This window comes from Sinocyclocheilus grahami, unplaced genomic scaffold (genome assembly GCF_001515645.1).
Source record: "Sinocyclocheilus grahami isolate Dianchi unplaced genomic scaffold, SAMN03320097.WGS_v1.1 scaffold98.1, whole genome shotgun sequence".
Taxonomy (NCBI): domain Eukaryota; kingdom Metazoa; phylum Chordata; class Actinopteri; order Cypriniformes; family Cyprinidae; genus Sinocyclocheilus; species Sinocyclocheilus grahami.
The window spans coordinates 3,684,378-3,700,343 of record NW_015505277.1 but is presented as its reverse complement, the minus strand read 5'-3'; the positions used below and the strand labels follow the sequence as shown (position 1 = coordinate 3,700,343).

At 33.8% G+C, this 15,966-nt stretch overlaps 2 protein-coding genes across 2 annotated transcripts in view; one reads left to right on the top strand and one right to left on the bottom strand.

The window, feature by feature from the left end:
* LOC107588109 (oxysterol-binding protein-related protein 1-like) overlaps positions 1-10,746 on the top strand; it is a 21,545-nt gene extending 10,799 nt beyond the window's left edge. The window contains exons 13-26 of the mRNA XM_016276119.1: positions 364-445; positions 545-639; positions 988-1,150; positions 2,599-2,791; positions 4,728-4,853; positions 5,353-5,535; positions 5,734-5,841; positions 5,931-6,020; positions 6,114-6,240; positions 6,359-6,466; positions 7,063-7,186; positions 7,334-7,424; positions 9,013-9,033; positions 9,714-10,746. Coding sequence (XP_016131605.1) covers positions 364-445; positions 545-639; positions 988-1,150; positions 2,599-2,791; positions 4,728-4,853; positions 5,353-5,535; positions 5,734-5,841; positions 5,931-6,020; positions 6,114-6,240; positions 6,359-6,466; positions 7,063-7,186; positions 7,334-7,424; positions 9,013-9,033; positions 9,714-9,816 — 1,614 coding nt within the window. The 3' untranslated portion in view covers positions 9,817-10,746. The remainder of the gene's footprint in view (positions 1-363; positions 446-544; positions 640-987; positions 1,151-2,598; positions 2,792-4,727; positions 4,854-5,352; positions 5,536-5,733; positions 5,842-5,930; positions 6,021-6,113; positions 6,241-6,358; positions 6,467-7,062; positions 7,187-7,333; positions 7,425-9,012; positions 9,034-9,713) is intronic.
* A 4,097-nt stretch (positions 10,747-14,843) lies between these two features.
* The window catches only part of LOC107588108 (tetratricopeptide repeat protein 39C), an 18,721-nt gene continuing 17,598 nt past the window's right edge, over positions 14,844-15,966 (bottom strand). Inside the window, exons 12-13 of the mRNA XM_016276118.1 lie at positions 15,106-15,144; positions 14,844-15,024 (exon numbers count right to left, since the gene is read on the bottom strand). Of these exons, the coding sequence (XP_016131604.1) occupies positions 14,935-15,024; positions 15,106-15,144 (129 nt within the window). The 3' untranslated portion in view covers positions 14,844-14,934. The remainder of the gene's footprint in view (positions 15,025-15,105; positions 15,145-15,966) is intronic.

Sequence of the window (15,966 nt, the reverse complement as noted above, 5' to 3'; positions counted from 1 at the left end):
AATATATATATATATATATATATATATATATATATATATATATAATTGTTTCGAGAATAACAGGAATTAAAATAAAATATAAATTAAAGTTTAAATTATGCATTTTATTTTATGACAAACATTTTTAATTATATTAAATTAATAAAATAATTAATTAACTTTTTATTCACCATAAAAATGAACTATAAATAGACAGTGTTATGATGTGTCTCATGCTCATATTGCAATTAAAAAAAAAGAGTTCTGACTTCTGACTTCCCTTTCCCTTTTTAACCCCGACCCTTTCTTAGAGTCCTCACCTTTCTCTTTCACAATATCCTTTTTTATTTCTTTTTGTTTTCTTGTTCCTCTTATGTGTGGCAGCGGGCTGAGGCGTGCCATCAGAAACTGGAGACGGAGGTGTTGGCCCTCCTGTCCATGGTGAAAGAAGATGGCCTGGCGGAACGTAAGACCTTTAATCACCCGCTGCATCTGATTGGCCGAAACCAAATATGCAGATCTGGATTTTTAAAGCCGCAGTGCATTTTTATATTCTTCCCTGCAGCAGTCGTTCAGAAGCTGAAGGAGGTCTGTGAAGCCTCCAGTGAAACCTGCTCCTCACTGCACCAGTGTCTGGGGCTGTTTTCCAAACAGGAAGGAGTATGTACCTATTTCATTGCGCACATTCATTGCTATGAAGCTACTTGAGGAGGTTTTTATAAGCGCCTGCTTGAAAACGGAGCCTTGGCACAGTGGTTAATGCATGTGTTGAATTCATGGTACTCACTTGGACTACACAGGTTCGAATTCGGATGCAACATGATCACCCCTTCTAACAATTTTATGTCCCCATTCCCTATATTTGTCAAATAAAGAGGCTAAAACCCCAAAAATAACTTTAAAAAAAGAAAAAAACAGCAGGTAAAGTCATTGTTAATGATCACAAATACACTGAAAGTATAAAACATTTTGTATAGTGAATTTTAAAGTGTGCCTTTGTTTTTCCAGGCACGCAGTTTGAAACTGGAGCAGGAGCTGGAGAAGAATAAAATCCTGTCGGAGGCTCTGCAGACGCTGGCCACGGAACATCATGAGCTGGAGCAGTCGGTGGTTAAAGGCTCGTCGCCCCGCAGCGTCCTCAGCGAAGACGAGTTCCACGACGCTCTGTCTGGTTCGTATGCTTGAGAGTAACAGCCAACCATTCAAACACTTACTGTGACAGTAAAGACATTTATAATGTTACAAAGGTCATTTTGAACTTTCTATTCATCAAACAGTCCTGAAAAAAATGTGTCATTTCCACAAAATTATTTAGCAGGACAACTGTTTTCAACATTAGTAATAAGAAATGTTTCTTGAGCAGCAAATCGGCATATTAGAATGATTTCTGGAAGATCATGTGACACTGAAGACTGGAGTCATGATGCTGAAAATTCAGCTTTGTGTCACAGAAATAAATTACATTTTAAAATATATTCTAATAGAAAACAGTTCTGTTGAATTGTAATAATATTTTACAATATTATTGTTTTTACTGTATTTTTGACCAAATAAATGTGAGCATTAGAGATTTGCCTCAGATGTTTGAACAGTAGTGTACTTTTTCTGTCATCGAACACTCACTTAAAATGAATCTTTAAAAACACAAATATATTAATAACACTGTTGTAACATTTCGTCTTTCACAAATCTCAAAATGAATTTTTCTTACTGTACATTATAATGTTGTGGTGGCTAAATGAACTTAAATGCATGATAAGTTTATAATAAGTAAACATAAACGTATGTATGTTTTTAAGTTGTGTAAAGTGTACAATATCTTAATATCAGCCATAACATTTAGAAATTATTATTATTAATAATCACCTCAGAATACTTTGAATAATTACATAGAAAAATTTGGCCAAGTATCATACAGAATTGTATTTATTTATTATTATTAATATATATATATGTGGCCTTTTGCCTTTTTTATTGTGCAGATATAGTTGTAGAGAGTGAAAGGATATAATTTAAATATAATTAGATATAATAAATTGAAAAAAATGAATAAAGTGTCTAATTTATTTGTAGCATTTGAATCATAAAATATGCAAATTTCTGCAACATTTTCAGGTGTACATTTTCCCTATTGAATAAAACAGTAGCGTGACCGAAAATTATTAGGAGGAGATACAGAGAATGTGATCAGAAAACTACATAGACCGAATTCAAACCTGTATTTCCCACATGAGCACCAAGGCTCAACAATGTCACCTTTCATAACAGTGAGTTTTATGAGTTTTCAGGCCAAGTTAATAAATGCATAGATTTAAGATATCATGATTACCATTTTTCATGTATTATATCCATGGTGTCCGATATAATTACAAACCATGAGCCTATGTGAAACTTGTCAGCCATATCAGAGCCTATGGTGTAATTGCTGTAACGAGGAAATCTTCAGATTGAGCTTCATAGGTATGTGGCACCTTTCTTAGGGACGTGTCCAGTCACTTCCGACTGTGTGGTTCCATTAAATGCCACCTGATCCCCTGCTCAGGTTTCCTCTGAGAGCCCGTTGCCGTCGGCCACTCATTGTCCCTCTAAGCCATGTCTGTTTGTGCTCGGTTGCTGCAGATTCGGACTCTGAGCCCGCGCTGAGCAGTTGTGAGAAAGCCGGCCATTCGTACGAAGACGGAGAGGACTTCAATTCCGAGCTCTACTGCAGCATCTCAAGTCATCTCAGCGGCAGGATGTCCCGGGAAGACCGTCGTGGAGAGGAAGAGGACGATGATGAGGTGGCCAGTGTTAACGGAGTGAGGAAACGCAGGTAAGAGTGCCTAAAACACAAACAACAAACTACGATACCATCTATTTTGCACCAGATATTTCTTGCGTAACAACATTAACTAAATATATATATAAAAAAAAAGAAAGTTAAAAGCGCAAAGAAAAAAAACTTGTACAATTAAACATACAAGTATACAAAAAAATGACGTGTCAGACGTAACATTCAGCCCAGTTTGTTTTTCAGTGTCACTTTGTTGTTATTTGTCTAGTTTCTTAGACGCAACTTCTCTGTGTTTTGTTTTGGTTTGTGGTAAATAATTTAGCGATCCGAGGCCAGAAGAGGCACTCATAATGAAATGGTAAAAGATTGATGAGGTAGCCGAGTTTAACGCTGTAATTTGAACTTTTAAGGCTCGGCATGTTGATTGACAGCCCATTGACTAATAGTTGACTGACTTTGCAGCCGATCACAAAGTTATTTTTATTTACTGGATAACTCTGTTTTATAATATTGTATTTCGAAATTGCAGGTTCATGTTCATATTACTTTTTTATTTTTTTTATTTTTAATGTTATTTGTCTAGTTTCTTAGACGCAACTTCTCTGTGTTTTGTTTTGGTTTGTGGTAAATAATTTAGCGAGCCGAGGCCAGAAGAGGCACTCATAATGAAATGGTAAAAGATTGATGAGGTAGCCGAGTTTAACGGTGTAATTTGAACTTTTAAGGCTCGGCATGTTGATTGACAGCCCATTGACTAATAGTTGACTGACTTTGCAGCCGATCACAAAGTTATTTTTATTTACTGGATAACTCTGTTTTATAATATTGTATTTCGAAATTGCAGGTTCATGTTCCTATTACTTTTTTATTTTTTTTATTTTTAATATATATTAAAAATGTATTTTTGTATATATATATATATACACACACACACACACACTCTTTTTACAATTTAAAATATTATTTTCATTGTTTATAAATGAACTGATCACAGAGAGTTATTTTTACTGGACATCTGGGTAACTATTTTATAATATTGTATTTAGAAAATACAAGATTACATATATATAATAAATGAACATAATGTTGTATTATGTAATTTAAAATTATTATTTCTTAAAATATATATAAAAATTTAGTTAACAGTATTTTATTGTTATATATTTCATAAATATGAAAACAAATATTCAAAATATGACATTATTTGACATTACATCATTGTTTATATTAGCAAGCTGAGTATATAAATAAATGATTTTATTTAAATATATACAAATTGTATTATTTATACAAATTTTTATATTTATATATATATATATATACTTTTGTTGTTTGTATATTAATACAATATATATATTATATTATATATAATTATATTTATATTAATATATAACAAGCATAAAAAGCAACAAGTAACTGCACAGCACATCTCTTCATTATTATGTTACATTCAGCAGGTAGTGTACAGTATAAAAAGAGCAGGTTTCTGTGTATCTTGAGCACTTTGAAACCGATCGGGACACTGACCTTGTTTTGCTGAATAAGATATAAAGCTTCCGTTACCTGTCTGATAACGCCAGTCTAGACGTGTTCCGTCTGCATGACAACAGCAGAAATGGTTACCATGGAAATCGCTAACTAGTATATATATATATATATGTATATATATATATACACACTGCCCGTCCAAAAAAAAAGTCACCACCTGGATTTAAGTAAGCCAATAGATAAGAGCCTCCCATTGGATAATTACTGCATGGATGATTATGTTTCAGCTGGCAACATGTTATTTAACCCTAACTGATGCCGTGAGTAGCTTCTCATTTCTTAAACAACCATGTCGGAAGACACCATCCTGTGGTCATGGAAAAGATGTTAATCTGTTTCAGAAGGGTCAAATTATTGGCATGCATTCTAATAGCTGCTGGGAATAAAGCCGGTCTAAACTGTAGATTTCTAATGTGTATTTTCTAAGTAAACGAATGTATGTGTTTTCTATCCAGTGTGTGGCCGCGTTTGCCGTATCAGCTGTGGCGTCTCAGTGGGAAAGGACGGGTAAACCCTTCAACCCCCTACTAGGAGAAACGTATGAGTTAGTCAGGTGAAAAATTCCAACCCTATCTGAATGCTAATTTGTTAGCATTAAGGTGCAGTCTCATTTATTGATGTTTGGTTAATGTTTGTGGGTGAAATCCAGTCATTTCTATAGTAATTCAGCCAATTGTGATTTTCATGTGAGGGTGAAAGATTTCCCCACACAGATTTCGCAACAGATTCAGTCATGCGTGTTGACCAACAGATGCTTGCTTTTAAAAGTGACTTCTGTGTGAATTGTGCTTCATACAGTGCTACAATATTGACAATGGACCCTTTTTGCCGGTGAAATTTTGCTAATGTGACCACACCTTTAATGTAAATTTAATGTTTGAATGTTAATTTGTTAGCATTTGTGTTAGCATTATCGTTAACATTGCAAGTGTGAGTTTTTTTGGCTTTTTTTAATGTTAATTTGTTAGCATTAGCATTGCAAATGTGAATATCAATATATCAATGTGTTGTGCTCTTGGGGATAATTACCATGTTTTTTCCTCAACCTTCAGGGATGATCTTGGTTTCCGGCTGATATCAGAACAAGTGAGCCACCATCCTCCCGTCAGCGCCTTCCATGCAGAGGGTTTGCAGAAGGACTTTGTGTTTCATGGCTCCATCTACCCCAAACTGAAGTTCTGGGGCAAAAGTGTGGAGGCCGAACCTAAGGGCATCATCACTCTAGAACTTCCCAAGTAAGCGTCTGGTCTCTGTGCGATGGCACTTTACTAATATCCACACATTGTTTTGTGAGGTTTCAGATGTTTTCGTAAATGTAGAATAAAGTTTATGAAAGTTATTGATGAATCATGATTTATGAACATGTTTGCACACAGATTTTGTGTGTATTCCCATTGTTTGAGACCCATTGTCGAATAATAAACTCGTTTCAGGCATAATGAGGCATACACATGGACGAACCCCACGTGTTGTGTCCACAACATCATCGTGGGACAGCTGTGGATCGAACAGTACGGCAGTGTGGAGGTTATCAACCACAGGTGTCAACGAGCCTCTTTAAATGTACTAGTTCTGGTTTAACTTAACAGACTTTACTAATGCAGACCTTTTGACTGATATTTGCCAACAGAACTGGTGAAAAATGCTGTCTGAGTTTCAAACCGTGTGGGCTTTTTGGGAAGGAATTACATAAGGTTGAAGGCTACATCCTGGACAAGAGGTCAGCTGTTTGGAGAGTTTAACTTCCATGATAAATGTTCCCGCCATCGCCACATTGCTATTTTACATTGATTACTTGTGTATTTCCATGCAGCAAAAAGAAAGTGTACAATCTTTATGGGAAATGGACGGAATGCATGTACATAGTTGACCCAGCTACATTTGAAACCCACAGGAAGAATGATAAGAAAGCATCAGAAGACAAGAAAAGCAGTAAACAGGTGTTTCTGAAAGTTTTCATACGACATTAGTCAAGATACCCATCAATTATAATGCTGAATGCTTTAAATGAAAGAGATATACTGTATGGTTTATAATTGTTTGCTTGGTGTTTCTCAGTCATCAGACTCAGAAGAAACACCTCAGCTAGATGGAGATTCACTAGAGGTTATTCCAGGAAGTCAGTTGCTCTGGAGAATAGCACCTAGACCAGTAAACTCTGCCCAGGTCCGTTCCAGAATAGTCGAAGCTCTGGGAATCCTTGTCCCAGAAAAATCTGGGTTACAGTGAGGCACTTGCAATGGAAGTGAATGGCGCTTTAAAATAATCAGTTTCAATTTTATAGCAACAAGACATGAACAATATGAGAGTTTGCGTGATTTTAAACTAAAAAAGTACTATTTGTGTGTACATTTTTTAACTTTGGCATCATGACATCACCGTAAACCCCAAAATGACTAAAATAAGTTAAGAAAATGTACAGCTCAAATAATACAGAAGTTTTAACTGAAGAATTTGTAAACGTTAAAATAATCACGATTTCAATAGTACAGCCACAACACGTGAGCAGTATAGGTGTTTACAGGATTAAAAAAAAAAAAGTGTACAAACCTTTTCTGTGTAAAATTAAACATTTACGGTTAATTTTAGAAAATTGTATGCTGCAAAAATTGGCTCATTGTAAGTGCATCACCATGTTTTTAAAGAAAACAAGGGATGAGTGGAAATTATTTTTGTGTTAATCAAAATATGCCACAAAATGCTGTCGATGTGCAACTGAATTTTCCACTTTTCTGTATTTTGGTTTTATTTGCATAAAACAGATGTACAACTTCACTACATTCGCAATGCAGCTCAATGAGCTGGACAAAGAGATTGAAGTGGTCATCCCAAAAACGGACAGCAGACTGAGGCCGGACATACAAGCCATGGAGAATGGAGACATCGGTGTGTGTGTGTGTGTGTACCGCTTTGTGCCATTGCTGATGATGTCTTGATATTTCTAAGTCATACTTCATATCCTTAGAACCTATCACAAATGAGCTGCATTTAAATATTCAGAGGTTGAATAACTTTCCGTTTTGAACATCTTAGACCTGGCCAGTGAGGAGAAGAAGAGATTGGAGGAGAAACAGAGGGCGGCACGTAAGAACCGCTCTAAGTCGGATGATGAGTGGAAGATGAGGTGCAGAAATATTTCGTATTTTCACATTTCGCGGTTTGCTTATTCAAAAAGTTACTACAGTTTAGGGATGGGCAATATGGACTTAAAACTATATCACAACATTTTCTGGTATTTATTGGGATAATGATATCAATGACGATAATTCATATGCATCCACTGAGAGACAAAAAAAAACTGTGTTTCTTTAGAGAGAGGTATTATCTTTCCTGTTTTTTTCCAAAAATAAGGTGTTGTGAGCACACATGTAATGTCTGTTTCATTCATACTGGAAGCCAGAGGGCGCCCTTGTGCATAAACTCCACAGAAGTAATAGAACTGATGATGTTCCAGGAAATCCCTAATATGGACAAAAGGTATCCAGCTATCACTGTAGCTGAGAAAAAAGATAGAAACACTTGAACTAATCAAACATGAAGACAATAAACACATGACTATGCCAATATATCGTTTATCTGTATTCTTCAAGCCATCTTGGGTATTTTTATAAGAATAAAGCATATTTATAATGCGAATCGACATAGCCTTTATCACTGTAGAATACCATAAAATAGTATGATTTCTGCCTCATTCTGTGATATGAAACCACTTCTGGTCACAAAAATAAGTTATTTCAAACATTCGACTGATGTTATGAAGTGAATTTGGAGTTAAAGTATGTCAATAAATCTCTTTGTTGGACAACAGGTTTGTAAACTCATACACATGCAAAACTGTACTGCAAATGTGCTACTGTAGTGCATTTAATCATCGCACAGACCGATTTTTTATTGCACTGTACAACCCTGGCCGAACCAGTTTCAGATTATAAAGGCAGCTCCTCATTTAGCTGTAAACTCCTCCTCAGTTTCACACCCGCCTTCCGCCATGTCACTCCGCACGGTCACCCACAGAAATATGTCAACAACTAGGCTCCATGAGGCCGTAGGGTGTCCCATTTGTCATTTTAGCTTTGCAACTGCTATGCGCCCTTGATGCGCACTGAGGCGAGCTCTGCGGCAGACTTCTACCCGACAGTCAAAGCGGCATTACGTCACTTAAGTGTGGACTCAGAGGAAGACCGCAAGGGTTTAGGGTGCGATTTGGGACAGGGCCTAGGTTTATCATTATTATCGCTGGAAGACTAATTCTTATCGTGGGGAGAATTTTTGCCGGTATATCGCAAACAGTAAGACATTGCCCATCCCTACTACAGTTATTGTTAATACTCAAAAATTATAATAAATGAATATGGGATCTCCTTCAAACAGTGCTTTTTGAAATCATTAATTTTGTTTTTTGATGAACATATAAAATAGCAGTAAAAATTACTGTAGTAACTAAGATGCGCATGTAACACCTTTTTGTATTATTAGGGTTTGCTTGTGACTAACTGCATAACAAATTCTATTATTTATACTAAATTTGGTCATTTATTTATTTATTAGACCATTTTCATCCATAGCTTAACAGTATCTACTTAAGTAACTCATTGATGTTTAACGGCACTTAGTCCTGGTTCACTAGACACTGTCCTATGCATTTAACCCCATTTTCCCCTTCATTTCTTCTGCCATTATCATCTGTCCTCTGACTTTGCTGCGGTGAGCAGAAACGTCACCTCTGGCCCCAGGTTTGATGCTTGCTTTGTTGCTCTGTCTTTTGCATTCAACTGTTTCACTCCAGAATCGAATTTAATTGCCTTGAGCAACTGGGATCTATCCACAGTCTGTAATTATAGCACAAGACAGGATGTTTGTGGTAGAACAGCATGCGTAACAATAGTCCCATACATAATGATAGTAAAACATTTGTTTTGTGTATAAGGGTTCACCATTATGAGCTTTCAAAGACTATTTAAAGATAATTTATGATGGAAAACAACTAGAGAACTTTTAATACTAGTATTATACTAAATGTATACATAGTATGTCTTATCTACAGTCTTTTTGTCATATGTAAATGGAACTTCACACCAAAGGAATGAGTTGTTGTTTTTTTATGTCCCCCTTAGACAATCTATTTTTAATGTGGAATAAGACTATGTAAACAGAGCTCTCTGGCCTTCTACTGCGAGAGCAGGTTGAAACTTTACACCTGGTTTAAGTGTTACAGCCAAATGCTCCACCGAATCTATTGAACAAAGAACGAGACTGTTCTAGTAGGGGTCAAAGAAAAAAATTTTTGACACTTGTTTGGCTGTTGAGTTGACTGAGCCCAAGCGACTCAATGTGACAAAACTAGAACAATCCCATTATAATCAGTGTTTTTATGTGTTTGCTGAACTGAACCTTTTCTCGTTGCCTGAAACAGGTGGTTTCATCAAGGTCCAAATCCACACAACGGCTCTCAGGACTGGCTGTTCTCCAATGGCTACTGGGACCGTGATTATTCCCAATTACCAGACATCTACTGACCTACAGGAAACAATTGTATAGTCAAGACTACCCAAAATGTAACTATAAAACTGTGCACCCTGTGCTGGTTGGCCAGGTGAACATTCAAATATCATAAATAATACACCGTTTCAAGAGAGAACTTTAATTTAAGCTTACTGAATTTAGTTTTACACGGTTTCATATTTAAATGCATATGTAATAACCAAGGGTTTTAGGAACTACAGATTGTGACATATAAAAGATGATAATCACAAGTTGGGCTTGATATAGTAATATCAGTGTACTGTAATAGCAATAATGGTTCTGATTTAGTCTTATGAAAAATGTCTTATGAATTTTTTTTTTTTTAAGATCTGTTAACAGTTGTAGATTTTGGGTGCTCCCCAAGGCTCAAGTCTGAGTCTGTTTTGTTTTCGGTTCATTGGCTTAAAAATTAACTTGGCATTTCTTGAGTTGGAACATTCCCACTGTGTTGAGTGTGGAATGTGGTATTAAACAACTGGTTGTGAAAATGACAAATTCAGAGTTTCTATTCTCCACGTACAATACAGTATTAGGACAGTGTGTCTATTTCTGCTGCTCTTTTTGTTGTGATGTTGATTTTTATTTAGAGAGATGCCTCTGCGGTGTTACTAATATATTGATTAATGTCGTTTGTTATATTATAATATAACAATCTTATTTAAATTATGCATTTATCATGAGTTAGTTATTCATCTATTTTTACATTTTTAAAGTATAAAGGTGGTCAGAAACATGAAGCGGTACTGACCATTTGATGCGGTCTACTCTTAACCCCATTATCAGTTTATTTTCTGTGTGTGTTACATGTGTGTGTATATTTTCTTATCAAAACAAAAGTGCCTACAGATGATGAGCAGAATAATTCTGTGCATAAAAGGCATTAAATATTGTATTTAGATCTATATCTAAAAAATAAAAACCTAAAAAAAAAAGTGTGTGAGCATTTAATACAATATATGCGCTTACAACCATAATGTTAAGCTGAATGAAAACATGATTGTCGTATTTAAATGTTTATCCTTCTGAATATAAAGGTTTTACATTTAAATGGAAATAAATCAACTTTACCTGCAGAGTAGTTAAACTGCACAAACAATAAAGTGCCACTTCGTTGCGGTCAAATGACAGACATTTGCAAGTTTTTTTTCCACTTCATCCAGCACTTTTCTTGTTTTAAATCTCACAAAATATCCCATTACTAATTCGGTGTGAGAAATGATTTAGCAATTGTGTAAACTGTCCTAATTGGACCGACCATCGGCTTGCCACTGGTGCTCCGACGGAGGCGTGCCACCCAAAAAACACTGGCAAACATCAGCATTTTTAGATAGGTCGGTTTGACGACGGTGGTCCGATCGTGCCAAGCCTCTGAATTTGTGCCGCCCAAAAAATGCTGGCAGACCGTCATTGTTGGCTAGGAATGAATCAAACTGAATCGCAAAGAGTTTTAGACCATTTTGCAAACCTGTTGAACCATTAGATCAAAAGAGTGATTGATTCATGAATCTGGCATTACAAAATCTTCTAAACAGCTGAGAGAAAACATGCAAGGACTTAACTGATGAAATATTATCAGAAATATTCTCAGCTCGATATATGGTAATCCACGTAAGGATTAATCAATAATACTTTACTGAGATGCACAACTAAAAAAGGTCTAGTGACGCCCCTGGTTCTTTTGTTAAAATATGATTACCATAGTTTATTCTATTTTATCATCGCCATTTTCTATTAAAATATTAAAAGATAAAAGATTTTTTTTTTGTCTATTCTAAATCAAATGGGGTGGATATGGAAGGCCGCTTCTGCCACTGAAAAAAAAAAAAGAAGAAAAAAAAGGTAATTGCTTGTTTATATCTCAAAATTTAATTCATCTGTCTTTAACGTGTTGGTAAGGTCACCAGAAAAGTTCACTAATAGCTAGGGGGGGGGTTTCAGATAATCTCACGTACAATGTTTAATGGCAAGTTTCGTTATTTTATTATTGAAATTTCCTAATTCTATTGTCCTCACAAGGTATAAATACCCTGCACATCCAATATTGACACGTTTCACAGTGAAGACATGTTTTGAGCATCTGGAGTTACTGACAGAGAGACCAGAGGGAATCACGTACAGCAGTGAATAAAGCCCAAAGGCGGGACAGACGTTACAGCTACGGGCCGAGAAAAGAAGAAGGTGCAAGTTTCACAACAATTTCACAATATATACACCAACTCAAATCAATTCAAGTTATTCAGAGGTGACATTATCAAAAAGAGATACTGACGTGCTGTTAAAAGTCTATAAACGATACGCCTGGGCCAAAAATATTACAGAACATCTGGCACAAAAAAACAAATACAACTTACAGCTCGTCAAAAACAAGGTCCAAAATGAAATGACCTGCTCTGGCCCAGAGGAAGACCAGTAGGTAGTTGTGCATGGTTTTCACTTCAGAAAATATCTGCTGACCAGCAGAGGATATGAGAATTAAAGTTATGGCAAAATTAAGCTGCTGTTCTCGAACTTAATACACAGAATAGCAGATTTGATGAAATATGTTCTATATCCCACGTACATAAGGTTTACAAAGGGAACACATGGTTTAGTGTTAAAATGAAACTTTGCAATACATACAATGAAAACAGCCAACCTTGAATGCAATGCGTTTTAACCTGCAAAAGCGTCTTCAAGTCGACTAATGACAGACCGATATATCAGACCGATTCATCAACCAATATCTGACCATTTTGGCTGAATAAAAAAGCGGCACTTTTTATTTAGAAAGAAAGACAGACATACAAATATTAGATTTTATAGAATTTTTGTATTTTTAATTTATGGAGCGAAGTTCAGTAATCCTATAAGTGATTTTCTATCTATCGATATACACACATAAAATGTAATATTTTACTGAAAATTACATGTTAATTATACATTTCTTATTATTATTATCTATTATAATAATTAGTATTAATAATAATATATAATTAATAAATTATTATTATTTACTGAAAATTACATGTTAATTATACATTTCTTATTATTATTATATATTATAATAATTAGTATTAATAATAATATATAATTAATAAATTATTATTATTATATATATATATATAATTTTCTTTAAAAGTATTAACATTTATTTATATGATTTAAAAAGTATATCAATACCACTGGCTCCAAATTCAGGTCAATTGAATTTTGTACGTAATTTATGGAGCAAAGTTCGGTAATCCTATATTGAAGTTTCCATCGATCTATCTATCTATCAATATGCAAAATGTAATATTTTTACTGAAAATTATATATAATTAATAATTATTTATTATATGTAATTTTCTTTTAAAAATATTAACATTCGTTTATTTTAAAAATATATGATTAACACTACTTGCTCCAAAAAAAGGTAGATAATTTATCATTTTAAACAACAATTTAAATATTTTTTTCTGACATACATATATATATATATATATATATAAAATAAAGAAAAATACATATAATAATTTAAAAAATAATATAGTTACACTTTATTTTAAAGTGTCCTTGTTACAGTGTAATTAAGTAATGAGTAATATTAATTAACACGGTTGGTTTGGTTTAGGGTTAGTTGCATATAATTAAGCAGAATTTACTAATTATTATAGAAAGTAACAAGGACGCTGTAAAATAAAGTGTTACGGAATCATAAATAATTAACTATAATAATTATTTTAATATCCTTAACTGAACACAGATTTTATGCAAATTGGACTAATTATGTAATTAAACATTTATTTCAGTGAAATCATAGCATGGCCATTTCGGTCTCATATCGGTCGGCCATTACACCAGACGCATACAAACTTGATTTGACATACAGGTAGTTATTGGTAAGTTTGGAAACTACTATTTCTTGGAGATAAAGGGTTACACAATATACATTTCATTTTTATGTATTAATGTTATCTAATGTAGAGTTCTAGCCCATGCTAATGTGTTTTGTATGATAGCGCAAGCTCTGGGAAAGGATCTAGCCAGTTGGTCTACTCTTGTGTTTCTTTGTGAGAGTTATGTTTTCCTGCACTTCTGCAGATCAATCCTGAACACACATAATCTGTGGATCTGCACTATGACGTGGGTGTAAATGTGAACATGAAAATGAGATTAGATCACTGGGACCAACAGCTACATGAAGACTGAACCTTTTCACTACTAGGCTGAAAAATATTGGCAAACTCGTCCTCTGTCACCTGAAATCCGCTGACTTTCAGTTTCTCCCTCCAGAAAAGCTGGATTACTTCAAATGGCTTTCGTTTCAAAAAGTGCTGGACAGGAGCTCTTCTGAGGTGGGACGGACGGGTCAGTGAGGGACCACTTCCTTTATGGAGGCGAGGGCAGAATGGATGCGGACGTGCAGCCTGTTCTCGAAGTCGTACCCGGCGTAGTTCTCCTGCAAGCAAAGCTAGTCACCACCTGAACGCAATTTACTGACGTATTCAAGATACTAATCGCTGATGTCTTACAGTCTTACCTTGGCCTGAAGCAGCAATGACCTTCCTTTACTCAGGGTCTTAAAAATGAAATTAATTTAAAAGATTAAAGAAAGAAAGAAAGAAATCAAGTATGTGTTAAAAAAAATAAATTTCAATAAATAGATTTAATAAATATAATGCACAATATCATTCTCTATTTATTTTAATATAATTCCACAACATTTTAAAAGATATATTATGTAAATGATATATAAATATATAAACTAAAACCTGAACTCCTAATATCTATAACTGAAAATAATACTTATTTTAAAAATGATCACAAATGGATGAATTATCAAAAATACTGTATAAATAAATATGGTTTTTAAATTCACTGTATTTACATACACATAAATGAAGTAATTATACATTTATATTTAAGCTAAAACAAAATCATAATTAATTTAAAAAAATTGTGTATTATATATATATATATATATATATATATATATATACACACACACAGATATAATATATATAATCATAAATTATAGTTATTGAATCCACTGACTCTCAGTTTCTCCCTCCAGAAAAGCAGGATTACTTCACATGGCTTTCGCTTCAAAAAGTGCTGGACAGGAGCTCTTCTGAGGTGGGACGGACGGGTCAGTGAGGGACCACTTCCTTTATGGAGGCGAGGGCAGAATGGATGCGGACGTGCAGCCTGTTCTCGAAGTCGTACCCGGCGTAGTTCTCCTGCAAGCAAAGCTAGTCACCACCTGAACGCAATTTACTGACGTATTCAAGATACTAATCACTGATGTCTTACAGTCTTACCTTGGCCTGAAGCAGCAATGACCTTCCTTTACTCAGGGTCTTAAAAATGAAATTAATTTAAAAGATTAAAGAAAGAAAGAAAGAAATCAAGTATGTGTTAAAAAAAATAAAAAATGAATTCCAATAAATAGATTTAATAAATATAATGCACAATATCATTCTCTATTTATTTTAATATAATTCCACAACATTTTAAAATATATATTATGTAAATGATATATAAATATATAAACTAAAACCTGAACTCCTAATATCTATAACTGAAAATAATACTTATTTTAAAAATGATCACAAATGGATGAATTATCAAAAATACTGTATAAATAAATATGTTTTTTAAATTCACTGTATTTACATACACATAAATGAAGTAATTATACATTTATATTTAAGCTAAAACAAAATCATAACTAATTTAAAAAAATTGTGTAATATATATATATATATATATATATATATACACACACACAGATATAATATATATAATCATAAATTATAGTTATTGTGAGTTTATATTAAAATAAAACAAACTCAAACTCTTAATTACAATTTTAAAACAATTGTGTATTATGTGTGTTTATACACACACAGAGATATATCATATTTATAATTCTAGTTTATGTTTAGTTTATATATATATTTTAATTTATATTTAAAGTTTACATAGAAACAAACTCACAACTATTATGAAAAAAATTATAAATTAGAAAATACTACATAACGTTCATATTAAAAATGATGTTATTATATAAATAATACTATACATATACAGTGGGTACGGAAAGTATTCAGACCCCCTTAAATTTTTCACTCTTTGTTATATTGCAGCCATTTGCTAAAATCATTTAAGTTAATTTTTTT